General features: G+C 44.0%; 1 protein-coding gene across 2 annotated transcripts in view; it reads right to left on the bottom strand.

The window, feature by feature from the left end:
- The window catches only part of EXOC4 (exocyst complex component 4), a 318,541-nt gene extending 300,489 nt beyond the window's left edge, over positions 1-18,052 (bottom strand). For both annotated transcript variants that reach the window (XM_077783706.1, XM_077783707.1), the window contains exon 1: positions 17,933-18,052. In XM_077783706.1, the coding sequence (XP_077639832.1) occupies positions 17,933-18,018 (86 nt within the window). In that variant the 5' untranslated portion in view covers positions 18,019-18,052. The remainder of the gene's footprint in view (positions 1-17,932) is intronic.
- Positions 18,053-18,492: the final 440 nt, after the last annotated feature.

Here is an 18,492-nt window from a genome sequence, read left to right as displayed (position 1 = left end):
TATTCTATACAACCGCATCCCTACATTGTAAACTCTTCATCATCTTATCGATATAGTTTCTCACTCATTTAAGGTATATTCTTACTTACAACTATAGAAATATAAGTTTATGATTTTTCTGCTTAATATCTGTGTATTGTATTTTCACATCAATCCAAGCTTCTTCCAAGGCTGCAAATCAAACCCTTCCATGTCTGTGGAAGTTTCTACTTTTCTGATTCCCACACCTTCAGAGCTTTTCTTTTCCCTTTTCAGGCAAAGGGCTGTATTGGTTATCACGTTGCCAGAGTCATTAATACAGGCACAATGTAACATCTGAAATACTTCTTGATTTCTAATTTATGAAGAGCTATAAGGAAAAAAATCCTAACTTTAGTCTTGGGAATCAGTGCAACTTGTGCAGTGTTGTAGTTCCTGTAAACTACCTGCCAAAGATAAGGGAGGTCACAGGGACACAAATCCATCACAAATCTATCCAGGTCTTCCAACAGTCAGTTTTCAAATATATAGCAATACAAAAATAAAAGGCCCCATGACCCTATTTCCCCCTCTCAATTATTTTAACCTCTAACATCATGTAGTAAGATTCTTTTTATTGAAATCAATTAAGTTTGCGATTGCAACAAAACTGCTGAAAACTTTGTGAAACTGGACATAGCTCAAAGCTTCTTGATGTCACTCCAAATTTCTACTCAAGAATCAATGCCATCTTCTCCTCCTCCCTTTGAGAGGATAAAAATCCCAGAAAGAGCAGCAAGAACATTTCCTGATATCCAGCCTCAGCCTCCCCTTGCAAGGTACCTTTAAAGTACCTGCACGTAACTGAAATAAAATCCCTCAGGACCTGCTCCTGTCACAGAGGGCAGAGATCAGAGCTGCCCCTCCTGAAGAAGCTGCAGCCCTCCACAAATGTTCCCTCAAAACAGCTTCTTCCAAAGCATAAAACTCACTGTATTTCATGTTTCATGCTGTATGGTAGCTACAGAAAGAGCAAACCTTTCTCATGTTATTACATTAATATTCTACTCTCAAACCTTTTAACTGTGTCTTAAATCAGCTTTTCACAAAAAAAAAAACCCCAAAAAAAACCCAAAAAAAAAAATCAAATCAAAACAAAACACCAACTAAATTGTATTTTAGCCAAAGCTCTTTAAAAAGGCTCTGAGAAGTAGGAACAGTAGGTTGCTTAGGGCCCGGAAAATATAAATTTTAGTGAAAGGCTCCCTGTCCATGACCATCTTCAAGTCCCTTCCAACCCAAATCATTCTACAGCTCTAAAATGAAAATCACGTGCAAGGCTGGCAGAAAGTCATCCTCTCTTAAGAGCCCTTGCAAACAATTCCATTTTCCTAGTGAAGAACTGCTTATTTCTGCTGGAAGAATGTTCTTCAGCATGGGTACACTTGGACACAAGGAACATCCTCCTCAGGAATTGATATTTTGTTTGAGTTTGGAGCTGCCTGTCCCTGCAGTTAATGAAAACATCCATCCTCTCTGACCTGTGGCACAGATTGCAGCAGAATCCTGGATGGAGACAGACAAGGGAGCAGCAGAACCAAATTGGCCCAGAGCACAGACTAGGAAAGTTGGTAGTTTTAATAAAACAAAAGTCGATTTCACAATTCTGGATTTGCCACAGAATCCATCTGCAGTGCCAGCAGTCGGTTACAAAAGCTGAAGATCTCTGTCCAAAGCTAAGACCACATCGCTCATGTCAGAGGATGCCACGAGGATCCCACTGCTCCAGAAAATTCCCATCCAACTCCATCCAAATCCCATCCAAGCCATACTTTTAAAGCAGACTTATATTGTGTTGCCCACTATTTTTGTCCTTGCATTTGAATTTAGCTTGTCTTTTCTATAGGAAAAATACATTTTGCTAAAAACATCTGCCCAGCAAAGCAGAGCCACTTGTGAAGCCTGAGAGGTCCCAGCAATTCCTCTCTCAGACACCCCAAAAGTGGCAGAAGGACAAAGCCAGGACAGTTGGAAATCAGAAACCTTGGAGATCCCACCAGATTATTCCTCCTGAGATCATAAATGAACACGAACAGTTCTGGTCTCCTCTCACCCTTGAAAGGGCAACTAAACCAAGATGAACCAAAGTTTTAGGCTCAGTCAATTGCCACATTCCAGGATATCCAGGTGCCTCTGCTGGATGCAGAATAAACACCTGTACTGGGAACATCCTGCTTTTTAAAATTTTAAACCTACTTTACCTTTCTCCTTACTTTACCTTTCTCCTAATCCCATCTCACAACAAAAAATAAGTACATTAGTAATTAACCAACACCAAGCCCAACATACTAATTAGTGCATTAATTAAGAAATCTAAAAATTAATGAAATCTCAAATTAACAAACCAAAACCACTACACTTCATTACCCGTTTTGGGAAAATACAGTAGGAACAATCACGACTAAAAATACCACATTCCTATTCTGACCAGAAAGTTTGTGTTTATTTACAGTCCTTTAATCCATTCTGGCTCAAACCATCACAGAATTATTATGGCTGGAAAAGACCTCTAAGATCATGGAGTCCAACCATTGACCCAGCACTGCCAAGGCCACCACTAAATAATGTTCCCAGGCACTACATCCTATACCAAAAAGCATAAAAAATTCCACACAACAAATTTTCCCCAACAGGTTTCTTCTTAGCCCTCCTCTCACAAGAATTTGCCTTAAACACCTGTAGATTATTTCCTTACAGAAAGGCTAAGAGTTTACATCAAAACCCAAGACTCAAATGGAAAAAAGCAACAGAGATTTTTTTTTTTCCCCTCTTCATTTTACTGGAAAACACAGTAAGTTTTAGAAATGTAAAGTTTTGGGTTTAGGATCTGGTTATTTCCAGTGATAGTGAGTCTGGATTAATCAGTTGGAATTTGAAACTTTGTACGCCTGAATTTCCCATTTAAGTCTCATGGTACAGGAGCCATTTCTTCTTCTTGCTCTGCACACAAAAAAGAGAAAAGCAAGGAATACTTAATATTCTTGAAACTATACATGCTCCTGCTAGCACTGCAGAAAAGTGAGCCAAGGGCATCTCTGCTTATTTTAGTCCTATTAAAATGTGTTGAAGGAAGAAGAAAAGTCAACACACTGTTTGTCAAACAGAAAGGATCCAAATTGTTTGGGAAAGGAACTTTGCAGGAAGAACTTTGAAGGGGGAATCACAAAACAGGACAGGATTATGAAACGATGATAAATATACATCAGCATTGCAGAACTCCCTGAAAAATATTCCAGAGGACAAAGAGAAGGAAAATCAGTTTAGATCCAGAGTAGCAGATGATGAACTCGGTGGGGGTTTCCAGGAGGAATTCCTGAGCACTCCACTTGTTTTTTTTCCACTTTGATTTTTTCCAAATGAGAATCCTCCTCCTCTGTAAGATACCTGGAATCTGTACTTGGCAGCTGGATGGCTGCAGATGCTTGTCTCATTAGCAAGAGCTCACCAGGATTACAGTAATTCCAACTGGCTGTGAGTCTGCTGAGAGACATTTTTATGCTATGGTGAAACAGCAATTCATTGAGCCAAAGCTCATAGACTTCTGATTTTACATAGTTAAAAATACAGATTACACAAAAGCAAAATGCTTCATTCACTGCAGTCACTCCCACAGATGGAAGATAGGATAGAGGAGATGATCAGACACAATCCTGAAATGTTTTTATCACGGGATGTACAGCACTTTCCTCAGGAGAAAATAAATGAACCTTGTTATTTCCCTGAGGTCACTGAATTTTCATTGGAATTAGATTAATAAAAAAAGTCCTTTGGGACTATTCATTTTAGTAGAAGTTGATCCGTAGGTCACAAGCATTTTTCATCTCCTATTTCCAGCATCCAACCCAAGGAGCAGAGGGAGAAGATGGAAAGATTTTTTCAGGAGTCCTGAAGCCTTGTCATTGTGCAAACACCCAAAGCCTTCAACTGCTTCCTCCAACAGCTCACATGAAAGCCAGGAATAGCTATTTCCAAAGGGAAATACACAGGAAAAACTATTTACATGTATATATATATATTTATATATATAACTGCCAGCTCTACCACTCCTGCACAAGACTGGATCTCTCTAAAAAACTGAATGAACTCCAAGCTCTCCAAGAATCTTCCTGCTTCAGCACTTTAGGTGAAGGGACAAAGTGCTACAACCCAGAAAAAGTTTGAATTTACTCTCACCTGTCCTCTTAAAGCAGCTGCACAGACTGCAGCCATAAAAAGCTAAAGGATAATTCACTTTTTAGTGACGAGAAAGGCAACATTTTTGATTTATGTTCTTACTATAAATGCTTAGCTAAGTATTCAGAAGCAGTTGAAAAACACACTTGTGGTATTAAAGCTTCTTTTCCCTACACAGACCTCAGAGTCTCAGAATTTTTCTCTGAGGAGCAAAATTAAATGGTTCTCTCAGTAAAATGCTCAGTTTTGAGAAGCTGGGAATATTCCCCTGGAGAAGGGAAGGGTCCAGGGAGAGCTTCCAGCACATTCCAGGGCCTGAAGGGGCTCCAGGAGAGCTGGAGAGGGACTGGGGACAAGGATGGAGGGACAGGACCCAGGGAATGGCTCCCACTGCCAGAGGGCAGCCAGGGATGGGATTTGGGAATGAGGAATTCCTGGCTGGGCTGGGATTGCCAGAGCAGCTGGGGCTGCCCCTGGATCCCTGGAATGTCCCAGGAAAGGCTGGAGCAGCCTGGGGTAGTGGGAGGTGTCCCTGCCCATTGAACTGGATGGGTTTTAAGGTCCCTTTCAATCCCAGCTGTTCTGTGCCTCTTGAAAGAAGTCACACCACATCTCATTTTTGTAAGGTATAAAATCGTGGTGTGTATTTACCACAGAAATATAGACAGAGCTTCAAAAATGCCATACATTCTGCAGGGATAAAAGAAGTTTTTCTCTACAAACCAATGTAATTTATCTGGTCCCAGCAGCATCTAACACCAGCACGCTCCATAGGAAGTTATTTCACACTACAGGCAGTGTTGGATATCTCTGTGCTTTGACAAATCAATGCTTTCCATAGATCTAGCCCAGATGTTCATGTGCCAAATGAACAACTACCACCCAGTCTCATCTTCTGTCCAAAATTACTCCCACACTGTGATACACTAATTTAGGGAGGAAGGGAAGAACAAGGAAACTCTCCAGCATTCAAACAACACAAGAGAACAACAGGCAGATGCTGTAAAAGGACAGAAAAGAAGTTATCATTTCTCCACAAGCTAACACACTTCTGTTATTGTTGGGAGCTGAGAGAACATGATGTTTACTGAGCTAGTCAGCAGCAAAAGAAAACAAACACCATTGTACCACTCATCATGTGGCACAACAGATAACTCCAGGAGCACAGCAATGCTAGAGGGATGATCAGCTGCAGAACTACAAAACCACTCACCTCCCTCTGTAAAAATGCTATTTGCCAGCTTCAAAAAGCATCCCAGCCTCAAACCAGGATTTAACATCGTGGATCCCACCAGACAACACACATCACACACAGGTTAATCTTTATTCTGTCTATCTCCTGTTCCCACAAATGTGGGCAGCTTATCTGCACCAAACTCCTACAAAAAGAGCTTTGATCTGGATGAAATGCACACCAGATTTGCGTGCTCAGTCCCCAGACCAAGCAGCTCAGCACAAACTGAGAACAACCACAGGAAACTTAATAAAGTTTACTAAGTCCAAGTGCCGAGTCCTGAATTTTGGCCACAGTAACCCCCTGCAATGCTCTAGGCTGAGGATGGTGTGACTGGACAGTGCCCAGACAGAGCCCTGGGGGTGCTGGCCAACAGCTGGCTGAACATGAGCCAGCAGTGTGACCTGGTGGCCAAGAAGGCCAATGGCTCCTGGCCTGGATCAGGAATGGTGCGGCCAGCAGGAGCAGGGAGCTCATTCTGCCCCAGGACTGGGCACTGGTGAGGGCACACCTCGGGTGCTGTGCCCAGTTCTGGACCCTCAGGCTGGGAAGGATCTTGAGAACATCCAGAGGGGACAACGAGGCTGGAGAGGGGCTGGGAACACAAACCCTGTGTGGGAGCTGAGGGAGCTGAGTGCGACCAGGAACCTCAGATAATGGGAAAGCTGGACAGGACAGAACACACGTCCAACCAATATGGTTAATGCCACGTTCTCCCTTCATTTGAGAGAAGATGGCAGTTTTTATACACTTCTATATAGTTTACAGTTTACAAAGGCACTCTGATTGGCAAGCTAATATTGTTTACCTTTGCCTTAAGGTGGTCAGGCTTTTCCCACTGCAGCTCTACCCTAATTCACACTCGGATAGCTCATTACTTTGTAGTTACCTTACCATAATTTCTAACTGCACCACAACTGAATTCTCACTGTGTCAAAGGCTTCCAGGCCCCACCAAGGCCGCTCATCAGGGCCTGTCTGAGGGGCAGCTCAATGCTCACTCCAGACATAAATCCTGCCCTCTCTCTCTCAGAAATTCTGTAACAGCTGGGGGTGCTCAGCCTGGAGAAAAGGAGACTCAGGGCTGGCCCCATTGCTCCCACAGCTCCTGGAAGGTGCCTGTGCCCAGCTGGGCTGGGGCTCTGGCTCCAGGCAGCCCTGACACAACCAGAGCACACAGCCTCAAGCTGTGCCCAGGGAAATTCAGGTGGGAGAGCAGGAAAAAGCTTTTCCAGAAAGGTGATGAAGCTCTGGGATGGCTGCCCGGGGAGGTGGTGGAGTCACCAGGCCTGGATGTGTTTGAAAAGCCTGGATGTGGCACTGGGTGAGCTGAGCTGCTGGGGCTGGGCTGGACTTGATGCTCTTGGACTCGATGCTCTTGGAGCTCTCTTCCAACCTTGTGATTCTGGGAATTCTGTGAAATGCTTTTCCTGGTACCATGGCAGGTCCTACATGCAGTCACGGGCCCAAAGAGCTCAGACGATGTTGCTAAACCACAAAGCTTCCAGAGGATGGATTATTTTGGTCACATAGATGTCCACAGCAGATGTGGAAAAAAACATGTTTCTAAACACATCTGGAGTCTCCTCCACCTCTATTTCCAAGTCTCTTTCCTGTTTGATGGGGAAGATTCAGTTTTAGCACACAGCACCCTGTGAATGTACCTCAGACTGAAGCACTGGAGAAGCAGCTCTATTTCCATGGAATGCTTTGGGTGGGAAGGGACCTTAAAGCCCATCCAGTGCCACCCTGCCATGGCAGGGACACCTCCCACTGTCCCAGGCTGCTCCAAGCCCCATCCAGCCTGGCCTTGGACACTGCCAAGGATCCAGGGGCAGCCACAGCTCCTCTGGGAATTCCAGCCCATCCCCTCTTCACCCTCCCAGCCAAGAATTTCTCCTTTAAACCTCACATAAATCCAACCTCCTTCGCCATAAAGCCATTCCCCTTTGTCCTGTTTCCCCCTCTATTTTCATCTACAAGGGTAAACAACAAAAATAACTCATGTAGAGACAAACCCATGAATTTTCAAGCTCCAAATGCCCACAATCCATCCCCATTTAGGTTGGGAAGGTGCTGAATACCTTTGGAACACTCACAAACTCAGTGAACCTGAATTTGCGGTGCCATCCACACCCCCCCCTACTTCAGCTCATCCCCTGTCACTTCATTCCCTTCACAGGAATATTTTTGCAACCAAATCTTACATTTGCTGCCCCCCACCCCCTTATATTTTGCACTGTGGCAAAAAAATTCAGCTACAACCTTTAAGATGATCCATTTGCAGGCACCTACTTCACAACTACACCTTGAAAAGGACTCAAATCTGAGATTCAGTATGAATTTCTGTTTACACTGAGGACTCGTTTTTCCTCACACAGCCTGTATTACATTTTTTTTCTCTGTTTTCTAGTGCAGATGAGCAATTCCTTTTGCCAGCCCGCTGTCAGCTTCCTACCTGCCCAATAAAACACCAAGAAAATTAGATTATGTCAATTTTTAAGAGAAAACTGTTAACATTAATGAATAATAAATGTTTCATTTCTGTAAATTTGCTTTTTCTGATGCCTCCAGCCAGGCTGTGTGGATAACTGCCTGCCTATTTTACCTGCCCTAGGGCCAGCCCTGTTAAGTGTGATTACTGCTAAGCCATGGATGGCAAACTGAGGCTTAATTATCCATTTCCTGACTAGAAAATTTGTTTCACAGGAAGAACATTGCAGTTAACAGTATGTGGGCATTATGCTTCTGCAGATGCTTTTGATGAAGCAAAACTGAAGGAAGAGATAATGCAAATGCAACTTTTAGGAAATTAATGCTCAGTTAGGACCAGATAATTCTTACAGGAAAGGAGGGTGGAAGACCCTGCTGGTTTTGACTACAACTGTGGGTGTTCAGTGTCTTTGTGTCCCTCTAAAAGCCTTTTCTCTTCTGCTCCCCAATATCAGAGCAGACTTATGTAAATATTTGCGGTTAAAGGCAGAAAAGAGTATTACAGGACACACAGGTGCAGCTTGGAAATCCAGGAATAATCCTCTTTTCTTTCCGGATCAGGTTTCTTTGAGCGTGCAATTCACTCTTCTTCACTCAGCATCGCTCATTCAAATGAAAATACTCATTAAAGACAGTGGGAAACATGACAAAAAAAAAAAAAAAAAGCAAGCTGATAAAATTTAAGTATTTCTCATCTGATCAGGAAAAAGAACATTTTACTGAAGTGCAATTGAACCGAGTGCTGAATCACTGGGGGGGAAATCAAACAAAGCTCCAATTTTCACAGGAATCCACAGTAAACTTCCCACCACCTGTTCCAAGTGCTCTGTGCTGTATCACACACCTCGTTGAGGCTCCCAGTTCCTCACTTTAAAACACCTTTGAAGCTCCAAACACGCAGTTTGTGGTACCAACTGCTCAAAGCAGCGTGGCTGAAAGCTTGTCCTGCTCAAAGCTCCAGCTGCATTTCATGTGTGGCCAAGGCAGGACTCACTGATGTACTGACCTGTTCCTCCAGCAAAAACCACCAAAAAGCTGTTTAACAGCAGCAGCCTTGGGCAAAATCCAGAATTTCTGGGATACACAAGATCCGTTCCTCACAAAGAAACTGGGCGAAGTTTTCATTGTTTTATGGTTTGGGTGAGAGTTAGAGGATAATTCTTTTAGTGCTCCCTCAGAAATCTGCAGATAAATGCTGGGGAGGTACTACTCAGAAGTATTGTAAAAACTCTGCTGAGTATGTTTCACAATTTATCACATTAAGGCTGGAAGAGACCCATAAATTCACCATATCAAACTGTTCCTCCAGCACTGCCAAGGCACCACTGACCCACATCCCCAAGTGCCACGTCCACACAGTGGTTTTTTTAATCCCTTCAGGAATGGGGATTCCACCACTGCCCTGGACAGCCCTTCACAGGAGGAATTTGTCCTGCTCCAGCCCCTCAATGTCCTTTTTATCACTAGGACCCAAAATTGCCCTCAGGATTTGAGATGGGACCTCAGCAGTGCCCAGCACAGGGTGATTTGTGTGATATGTATCACATAATTATCATACATACTTTCACCAGTCCAGATAATAAAATACACAATACAGCATTAGAACTATCACAATCACCCCTGAAGAAAGAAAATTAAGGGGATTATTTTGTCTTGTTATTCTCCATGTTACAACACAACAAAAGAACTCAAATACAAACTAGAGTAAAACAAGGTACAGGAAAGTACAGCCTTAGCCAAAAGACAATTGCGAACAACAAAGGATTTGTGGAGTTTAACAAAGAAAGCACTTGCTAGAAGCAACAAATAATTTTAGCAGAGCACCGTGGATGTCTAGAAAGCTCGGTTTCCTCTCTGCAGGAAACAGCTGCAATGTGTCAAGGAAACTTCACTATTGAAAATTGGGAGGAAAAAAAAAAAGGCAGAACAAAACACCCAAAAGAGAAGAGGTCAGCCTCCAAGGAGGAGAACAAGGTACCCAAAAGAGAGGAGACGTCAGTGTGAGAGGGGAGAACAAAACAACCTAAAGAGGAGAGGAGCCTGTGAGGGGGGGAATAAAACACCCAAAAAAAAGATGAGAGGTCAGCCTGTGAGGAACAAAATAACAAAGAAGAGAGGAGAGGTCAGCCTGTGATGGGGGGAGTAAGATACACGAGAAGGGAGGAGAGGAGCCTGTGAGGGGGGGAATAAAACACCCAAAAAAGGAGGCAAGGTCAACCTGTGAGGAACAAAACACCCGAAAAATAAGGAGAGGTCGGCCTGTTATGGGGGGAACGAGGTACCCGAGAAGGGAGGAGATGTCATGTGAGAGGGAGAACAAAACACCCAAAAAAGGAGAGATCAGCCTGTGAAGGGAGAACAAGGTACCCAAGAAGGAAGGAGAGGTCATCACGTAAGAGGGGCAACAAAACACCTGAAAAAGGAGGAGAGATCAGCCTGTGATGGGGGGAACAAGGTATCTGAGAAAGGAGGAGAGGTCGGCCTGTGAGGAACAAAACACCCTAAAAAGGAGGAGAGGTCAGCCTGTGAGGGGGGCAACAAAATAAACGAGAAGGGAGGAGAGGTCAGCCTGTGAGGATGGCAACAAGGTACACGTGAAGAGAGAAGAGGTCATCATGTGAGAGGGGGAAAAAAACCACCCGAAAAAGGAAGAGAGGTCCTGTGAGGAACGAAACACCCCAAAAAGGAGGTCAGTCTGTGAGGGGGGGGGACAAAACACCCGAAAAAGGAGGAGAGCTCAGCCTGTGATGGGGGGAACAAGGTACCCAAGATGCAAGGGATCATCTCCCACATTCACTGCCCTGCACACGCTGCCACGAGCTTCTCGGGCACTCTCAAGCTAAAAGTGATCCCAGGTATGGCTGCAGTGAGGGAGTTTGAAGTGCAAGTTGTTGGTAGGATCAAGTGTTGGCTTCCCAGATGTGTGGAAGATGCATTTAAGTGCTCTGCAAGCAATAAGCCATGACAAATGCACTCATTTGTTACTGCCTCCCCTCCCTTAAAGCTGAAAACAGCATCACACAGTGGCTTTGACACTGATCATTTCAAGGGCTGGGCCTTGCCGTGAAAATGTCAAGCAACACCTGAGATCAAAGACACATTTTGAACATGTTTACCTTACCAGTATTTAAGTCCTTGAGTTAATCAGAATAAAATGCATAAGTGAGGAAAAAACAAAATCTGTTCCATTCTGAAATTCAGGGGTTTATTCGTATTTCCCCTGCTTCCAATCTTATTTTTATGGGTGTAAAAACATCCTCTCTGGGGAAAAGAGCCTATCCAGAGCAGTGCAGCACAAATTCTTCCTCCTGACTGCCCTTACACCCCATGAGACATCACAAGCAGCTCCATTTCAAGAGATCACACCGAAAATGTTTTATAAAGCTCCCTGGGACAAGAACAACTCTACTTCAACCCACTGTGTCTCCACTGAGCTACAAATTTCCACAGGTTCATTAAACTAAATGGACTTATTTGAATTTTATAATTGAAAACTGTTGTCTTAAAGACAAGTCCCAAATGGGGTGATCTACAGCTTCCAGCACTATTTAACCTCAAAGTGTATAATTTGATAATTCAGGTTTTGAAACCTCTCCAGAGGTTTATGGAAATCACTGAAAAAGTTGGGTCCTTCTAAAATAAAGCCAGACAAGAGGAAAAAAAAAAAAAAATACTCCAAAAGGTATTTAACAATGTAATTTGGCAGCAACACGTTGAATGTTTTCTTATTATTTTCTTAGGTTAATGGATTGCTCCTGTGAAATTCTGGATTTGGGGAAATTAATCAAAGCATTCAGGAAAGATATTTTTTCACAGAGACCATGAGGTGCTGGAAAGCAGACAGTCAAAAAACATTTGTAGTGTCCAAGTCAATGGGCATGGGAAATGAGGTATTCTGAGAACTGACTGAACGATTATAAATAATAAATTTAAAAAAGAAGTTAAATCCTGAGTCCAGCACCCTCCACCCTCACCAAGGGGAACAAAGGTACTGAGCCTGCAGGGACTCCCTTGTGCAAAGAAATAACTCACTACAAGAACAGCAGCACCAAGTCTGTTCACAATCCTGTTAAGCACTCAGAGCAAACAGAGCATTTTAAATCATTTTCCTCCTCTACTTACATTCCATTAATCTTTCATGCTGTTTACACAGTTGGTTAGAGCATTTTCAACAGAAGCTGGTGATCTTTTTATCATTGAGGACTTGTAGATGGGTACAAGAGAAATGCAGCAAAAACACTGACCAGCCTCCACCCATCTAAATAAATACCAGCAGGCAATTCTTTATTCTGCTAAATTAACCAACCTTAAATCAAATTTCCTCACCCCAATACAAATGATGGCAGGGGAGTGAGTGATCAGCTGGTTATTGAAAAAAAAAAAAAAAAAAAGATTGGATTGCAGTGGCTTCAGCAGAATTCCCCTCCTTCAGATGGTTCCAACAGCAGCAGAGAAGAGTGTCACTCCCACACACAGGAAAACCCCAGGAACAAGGAGCAGCTGCACATTTTCCAGGTAGGAACAGGGATGGAGGCAGCAGGCAGCCCCAGGAGATGCCACTTACACCTCCAGGCACAAGCAGAGGGACTCAGCTGCCACTCCACTGTGTGAGACCCTGTCCAGGACTGTCTCCAAGTGCAGGAAACCACAGGGACCAACTCTTCTTTTGGCAATTAATTTTAGATCCAAAAATTAAATCAGCCATTCCACGTATTTCCACATTCCCAGGAGAAAGTCAAAGCCCTAAGGATCAGTATTTCCAGATCTACAGGATCATGGCTGCACAGTGCCTCAGACCTGTCACCTGGATCATTAAAGCATAAAGAATATTTTGGGAGCCACTCCCCATGCTGCACCATGAACCCATCGTTGGCATCCCACCTGCAGGAACCAGCAGGAGGTTTGGGGAATTTCATCATTCACCTGAAGGTTTCAAAACTGCACCACAACCAAGAGGTGTTAAAGGCAACACCTCTGGAAGAGTTAAAAGCACAATAATCTCATAACAAAAGCCAGTATTTCCTGTTTCTCGTTTTGCCAGGGTAGGTTCAACTCCGGCTCTGCACTGGCTAAAGGTAAAATAAGAGCTGAAAAATAAAGTGCTTTGAGCTTTTAACTTGGCACACTCACACCTCTTGTCCTTACCTATGTGGTTGTGTATTCACATTTACTTATTTTTAAATGAAACCAAGGGTCTGTATCAATCTACAGCCCAGCACTTGCAAAATACCTAAACATTTTATACAAGTGCCTGGAGATCATTTCAAGGAAATTTATAGTTTACAACCACACCGTGCCATATACAATTTATTTTCAGGGTATTTCTGAAGTACTTTTCTCATAGAAGAACTGCTACCTTTATAACGCTGGAAAACACCATTTGCAATAAAAGTGGTTTTAAGAGACCATTACAGATCAGAATAACTCGAGTTTATTCCTTGTAGCTGCTATTTCTCAAATGCAACAGCTCCACAGCCCTGTTCCTCACTCTCCATCACAAACTGGGATCTCAGCTCTACTGTTTCACACACAGAAAAGAACAAATACCAGGTCCTCAGCAAAAATCCATCCAGCAAATTCACTTATAATGAAAATAATAGCCACAAGCATTAAAGAAAAAGAATCCCACTTGTGAAAAATAAAGTATGGCCAAGGTTTTTTGCCTGCAATCTCAGCTTCTGCAAAGATCTGTTAGGTGCGTCTGCTTCTGTGAAAACTCAGCACAAAAATTTCACTGAGGTCTCATGGAGTCACTGCTAAAGTTTGTTTTCCCCCAATTAAAGAAGCTATTAAAGGCCAGTTTTAAAAAATAGCAACCTTTAATTGGGAAGAAAAACGCCCAACAATAAATAAAACGCAGACACATTCACCAATTAAAAATCTGACAAGATCTGTCTTAAAAAAAAAAAAAACATTTGCTAAATGCCAGGTTGCTTGTTTCAGAATACAAAAGCTGCTTCAACCAGCTACCAACAAAACAAAAGGTTAAGAAAAATCAATATACAAACACGTGTTTGTCCTCTGAGTGATAAAAGAAAATATTCCTCAAATTGTCCTTCAGCAGGAGAGCCAAATTTGCTCCGTTATCTGCATGGTTTTTAAAAAGCCATTGCCAAAGCCCCTGGGATCAGCAGATTTCTGTGACAGCATCTTGACCTTACAAAGTACCTTTTATTTAATGAACTTGAGGGATCTTTCTTATCCACAAAGCAATGAGCAGGTTTTGGAGGTGGGTGTGCTGAGGAATGAGCACAAGTGCAGCAGCACAGGGATAGAAGCTGTAAAGCCCTGATATCCAATATCCACGCTGGAAGTCACAATCCCAGGAGCTCTTTTCTTGTAGCAAATAATGCTCATTTCTTCTGAGCACTTTCAGGACAAGAACAAATTGAAGATATTTCCAATAGCTGTAAAGGCACAGGGAAAAAGAAGGAAAGCTCCCTGGAGCTGCAGCCAAAATGGGGATTTAAGGGCAGACTTTGCAAACGCTCATTAAGCTTCCCAGACACTCTTTACTTCCAAGATTTATTGTTGGGGACAATCCTTTTATTTCTCCTTTGGGAGAAACAAGAGGGGAACTGGCCAAGAACTCAGCACTGCTGGGGGTGGAACTATACCTACCAAAATTTGGGAATTCCCTGGGAGCTCCTGGCTCTTTTGGGATGGATCAGTCCTGCCCTGGGACAGCTGCACGTCCCTCACTCCTGACAGCACTCATGGAATGTTCTTCCAAATTAATCCATCCTTGAGGCTGCCTTTAGTCTCTGTTCTTGGCAACAACCAGAAAACCAAGGTGAATTCCATGTCTGCATGGATCCTCCTACAGGAAACAACTGGCAAAAAACAAATGTGTTCCCTGACACGACAGGAAAAAGTGACACTTCAGAGGGCTCAAAAGGAATCCCAAGTGGGACTCTCTTTCCTGTTGGGTCTTCCTTCATCTCAGAGCTGCTGAAAAGCAGAGCCACAGAGAGCAGGGGTAACTCAGAATTCCCAAACCAGACCCCATAAAATTCCATTTCTGACTGGATTTTAGTGCTGCTACACAAGTTAAACTTGGTCATGGATCTCGCCCCAAACACTCTCCCTGGAAGTGAGACACTTTCTCCTGGGAAGTCCAGTCACAAAACCACAAGAATCCCTAAATCTGGGATCACAGAAAGGAAATTATTCAGTTCTTGTGAGTGAGAGCTGCTGAGCTTGAGTAAATATCAGAAATTATCCCTTCATTAGTAAAATAATTTCTATTTACAAAAAGCCTTTCAGCTTCACACTTCAAAGCATTTCACAGACAATACAAAGAGATTTTGCAGCCCTAAACAATGTTTCTTGGAAAACATCCCCATCTTTGCTATAACTAAGTAAAACATCAATACTTGAAGAAGCTCCTCTGTTTTGTTTGTTTACAGCAGAAAAATGCAGTCAAAGTTTTGCTGTTTTTCATCCACTGTTCCCTTTATGGACCTTTCACACTGCAACAAGGGAGAAATAAACAGCCTAAATAAACAGGGACATGCAAGTGTAAAACCACAAGGATTGGCAGAAGCCTCTATTATGTATAAATGTTTTGGAAATAAAGCCATCAACAAAAGGAAACTCAGCTACATTTCAAACCAACAGCTTGCTGTTAAGATTTGTATTATTTTTCTGAAGCTGAGTAAAATTACATTTAAGCCACCCAGGTTTAAATTTCTGCAGTGGTTATTTTATGATCATACAAACCACTAAAAAATTCACCTGTTGCTTGGCAAGTTTGTCCTCACCTGATCTCCTACGCAAAAACAAGGCATGGAGAAAAGTGATTTAAATTCCTTTTCACACCATTTGCTTTTTGCACTTGGCTAAGCCTAAGAAACATCAATATTATTACCACAACACTTTTTCCTTCCCCTGCAATCAGTTCTACCCTCAGGTTTTCATGGTCTGGCTCAACCTGGCACGTCAAGCTCTGCAGAGAATCTCTACATCCAAACCAAGTTCTAATTAAATTCTGGAAGTTTAGTTGTCAGGCTGTTCTATTGAATAACTTTAATTTCATAAAGTCAGTAACTCACTGTTGTATCTAAAAACCAGGCCTAAACCAGCCAAGGTATCAGTACCTGAAGCCAAAGATTATGAGACAAACATTTTATTTGGAGAATAGAACACTGTGAGCTCACTTTGCTGGTTTTAAATACATTTGATAAGCCCAGATTTTTTAAAACAGAGGTACAAAAGGAAGACTTAAAATACTCTTGGAAATTACAGGAACTATGGAAAAACGATGATTACAACAGGAAATGCTGCACAACCAGTGCATGTTTATTATTCTTCCACTGACAGTGGCACAACTTTTTTTTTTTTAATAGAACCAACATCTCCCTCAAGTTTTGCAAGACTTCAAAGATTTCAGAGCAACGATAAAAAAATTGAATTTTATCCTACACAGAGGATATTTAAATCATAACTCTACCTAGATAAATAACTAGTGCCACAACAACTTCTCCAAAAACAGAATGACTACAGATTCTCTCCAAGACACTGGAGTAGGAGCCAAAGTTTGGGAGCTCATTATAACTGCCAGCATCCTGCTGGTGTGACTGCAGCTGCTGTGTAAGAACATTCAAAACATGCAAGAATTACTTAAAATACGCAACAATGTTCATTTGTTGTGGGCAATCAGCTGCCAATCCTCTGGTTTTAAACAGCACAGAAAAGATTTAAAGAAAGTACTGTAGGGGAACAGTGATTGCACATCTAAGTCTATCACAGAACCATCGTCCAGCAGAACCAAGTTCAGGAACATGCAGATAAAAATCAGTGGCTAAACATGACAATTCTTTCTTTTCAATGCCAACAAGACAGGCTTGGAAGCAGCAGCACTTTGCCCACTCTGGCATTCCCACACAGGATGGAGTCCTCCTGCTGGACTTGCTGGTCCTCCAGCAAGATGAATTTTAGAGATTTCCAGCCAGATGAATTTTACTCGGTGCTGCTGCTGTGTTTGAGGGTAAGGGGTCATTTATGGAGCCCACAGTGCCTTGGCCTTCATGGAGGGCATTAAGCTGGTACTACCTGCAGGGTTTATTCCAAACTCACTGAAAAGAGCTCCAAGACCATTGAGTCCAACCTGTGACAGCCACATCAGAGTGCCACGTCCAGGTTTTTCTTCAAGACCTCCAGGGATGGGGACTCTGCCACTGCCCCTGCAGTGATGGAGTCCCTACAGTGTTTTAAGACTCTTCTTGTGTAGAAATTCCTCCTAAAATCCACTCTGAGGCTGTTTCCTCTCCTCCCTGGAGCACAGCCCCGACCCCCCGGCTGTCCCCTCCTGGCAGGGACTTGTGCAGAGCCACAAGGTCCCCCCTGAGCCTCCTTGGCTCCAGGCTCAGCCCCTTCCCAGCTCCCTCAGCCTCTCCTGGTTCTCCAAACCCTTCCCAGCTCCATTCCTGGACCTGCTCCAGCCCCTCAATGTCCTCCCTGAGTTAAGGAGCCCAGAACTGGACACAGCACTGAACGTATGGGCTCATCAGTGCCCAGAACGGGGGGAAATCACTTCCCCATCCTGAGGCCACACTGTTTTAGACACAGACCAGGTGCCACTGATGTTCTTGCCCACCTGGGCTCGTGTTCCAGCAGCACCCCCGGGTCCTGTTCTGCTGCACAAACTCCCCAGGCTGGAGCAGTGCCGGGGGTTCCCGTGTCCACAACACCGCACGGCACCTGGCCTTGATGAACCTCACCCCGCTGGCGCCAGCCCCTCCATCCAGCCTGTCCAGCTCCCTCAGACCCCGGGATGTAGCAAAACACTGGGAGCAGGAGGAAGTGCGCCGGGACAGCCGGACAGCCATCAGCACAAGGTTTTCTCCAGCACTGCAGCCCCCCCAGCGCTCCTGGGCCAGCAGGGACCCAAACCTCGGGTCACCCCACACCCCGGAAGCCGGAGCCGGGCAGGCCTCCCCAGCACAGCACGGCCCGCAGCCAGCCCTGGATCACCCTCAGAGGCGCGGAAGATGCGGAGCGGGGCCGCCCCTACCTGATAACGGAGATGAGCAGCCCCGAGGGGTCCTTGCTCCTGCCCACGGTGCTGCGGTACCTCCCAACCGCATCGCCCGCCGCCATCTTGCGTCCCCCCCAAACACGGCGCGGACGCACGTGCTGGCGCGCCGCAGCCAATCATAGGCGAGGAGGGTGGGCTGCCATCCAATAGAAGGCGAGGAGGGCGGGGCACGCAGCATCAAGGCGGGGTGCGCCGCCGCGCAGCCTTCTGGGAGGTGTAGTTTTTGTGGCCGCGGCGAGACAGATTCCCACGCAAAACAAGTTAAAAATAAGTAAAAGGTTAAAAAATTATCGACCTGACAAGATACACCTCCAAAGACACCTGTGCCTAAAAGCTGTCATTCACTCTGGGAGCGGCAGAAAACTGTGGAGGTATGAGGGACCAAAGCATCCCCTCAGGGTCCTCATGGAGCAGGGTTGGTGGAACAGTGAGAGATTTAAATGTTTATAGAGTTAAGAGTGGGTAAATTGCGTTAAGTACTTAAATCAACGTGTTCGATGAATTGCTAGTGCTAAATACTCGCTGTGAGTCACAGC

Source organism: Lonchura striata, chromosome 5 (genome assembly GCF_046129695.1).
Source record: "Lonchura striata isolate bLonStr1 chromosome 5, bLonStr1.mat, whole genome shotgun sequence".
NCBI classification, from domain to species: Eukaryota; Metazoa; Chordata; class Aves; order Passeriformes; family Estrildidae; genus Lonchura; species Lonchura striata.
Note: the sequence above shows the minus strand (reverse complement) of the source record. Positions and strands in the feature narration are given on the sequence as shown.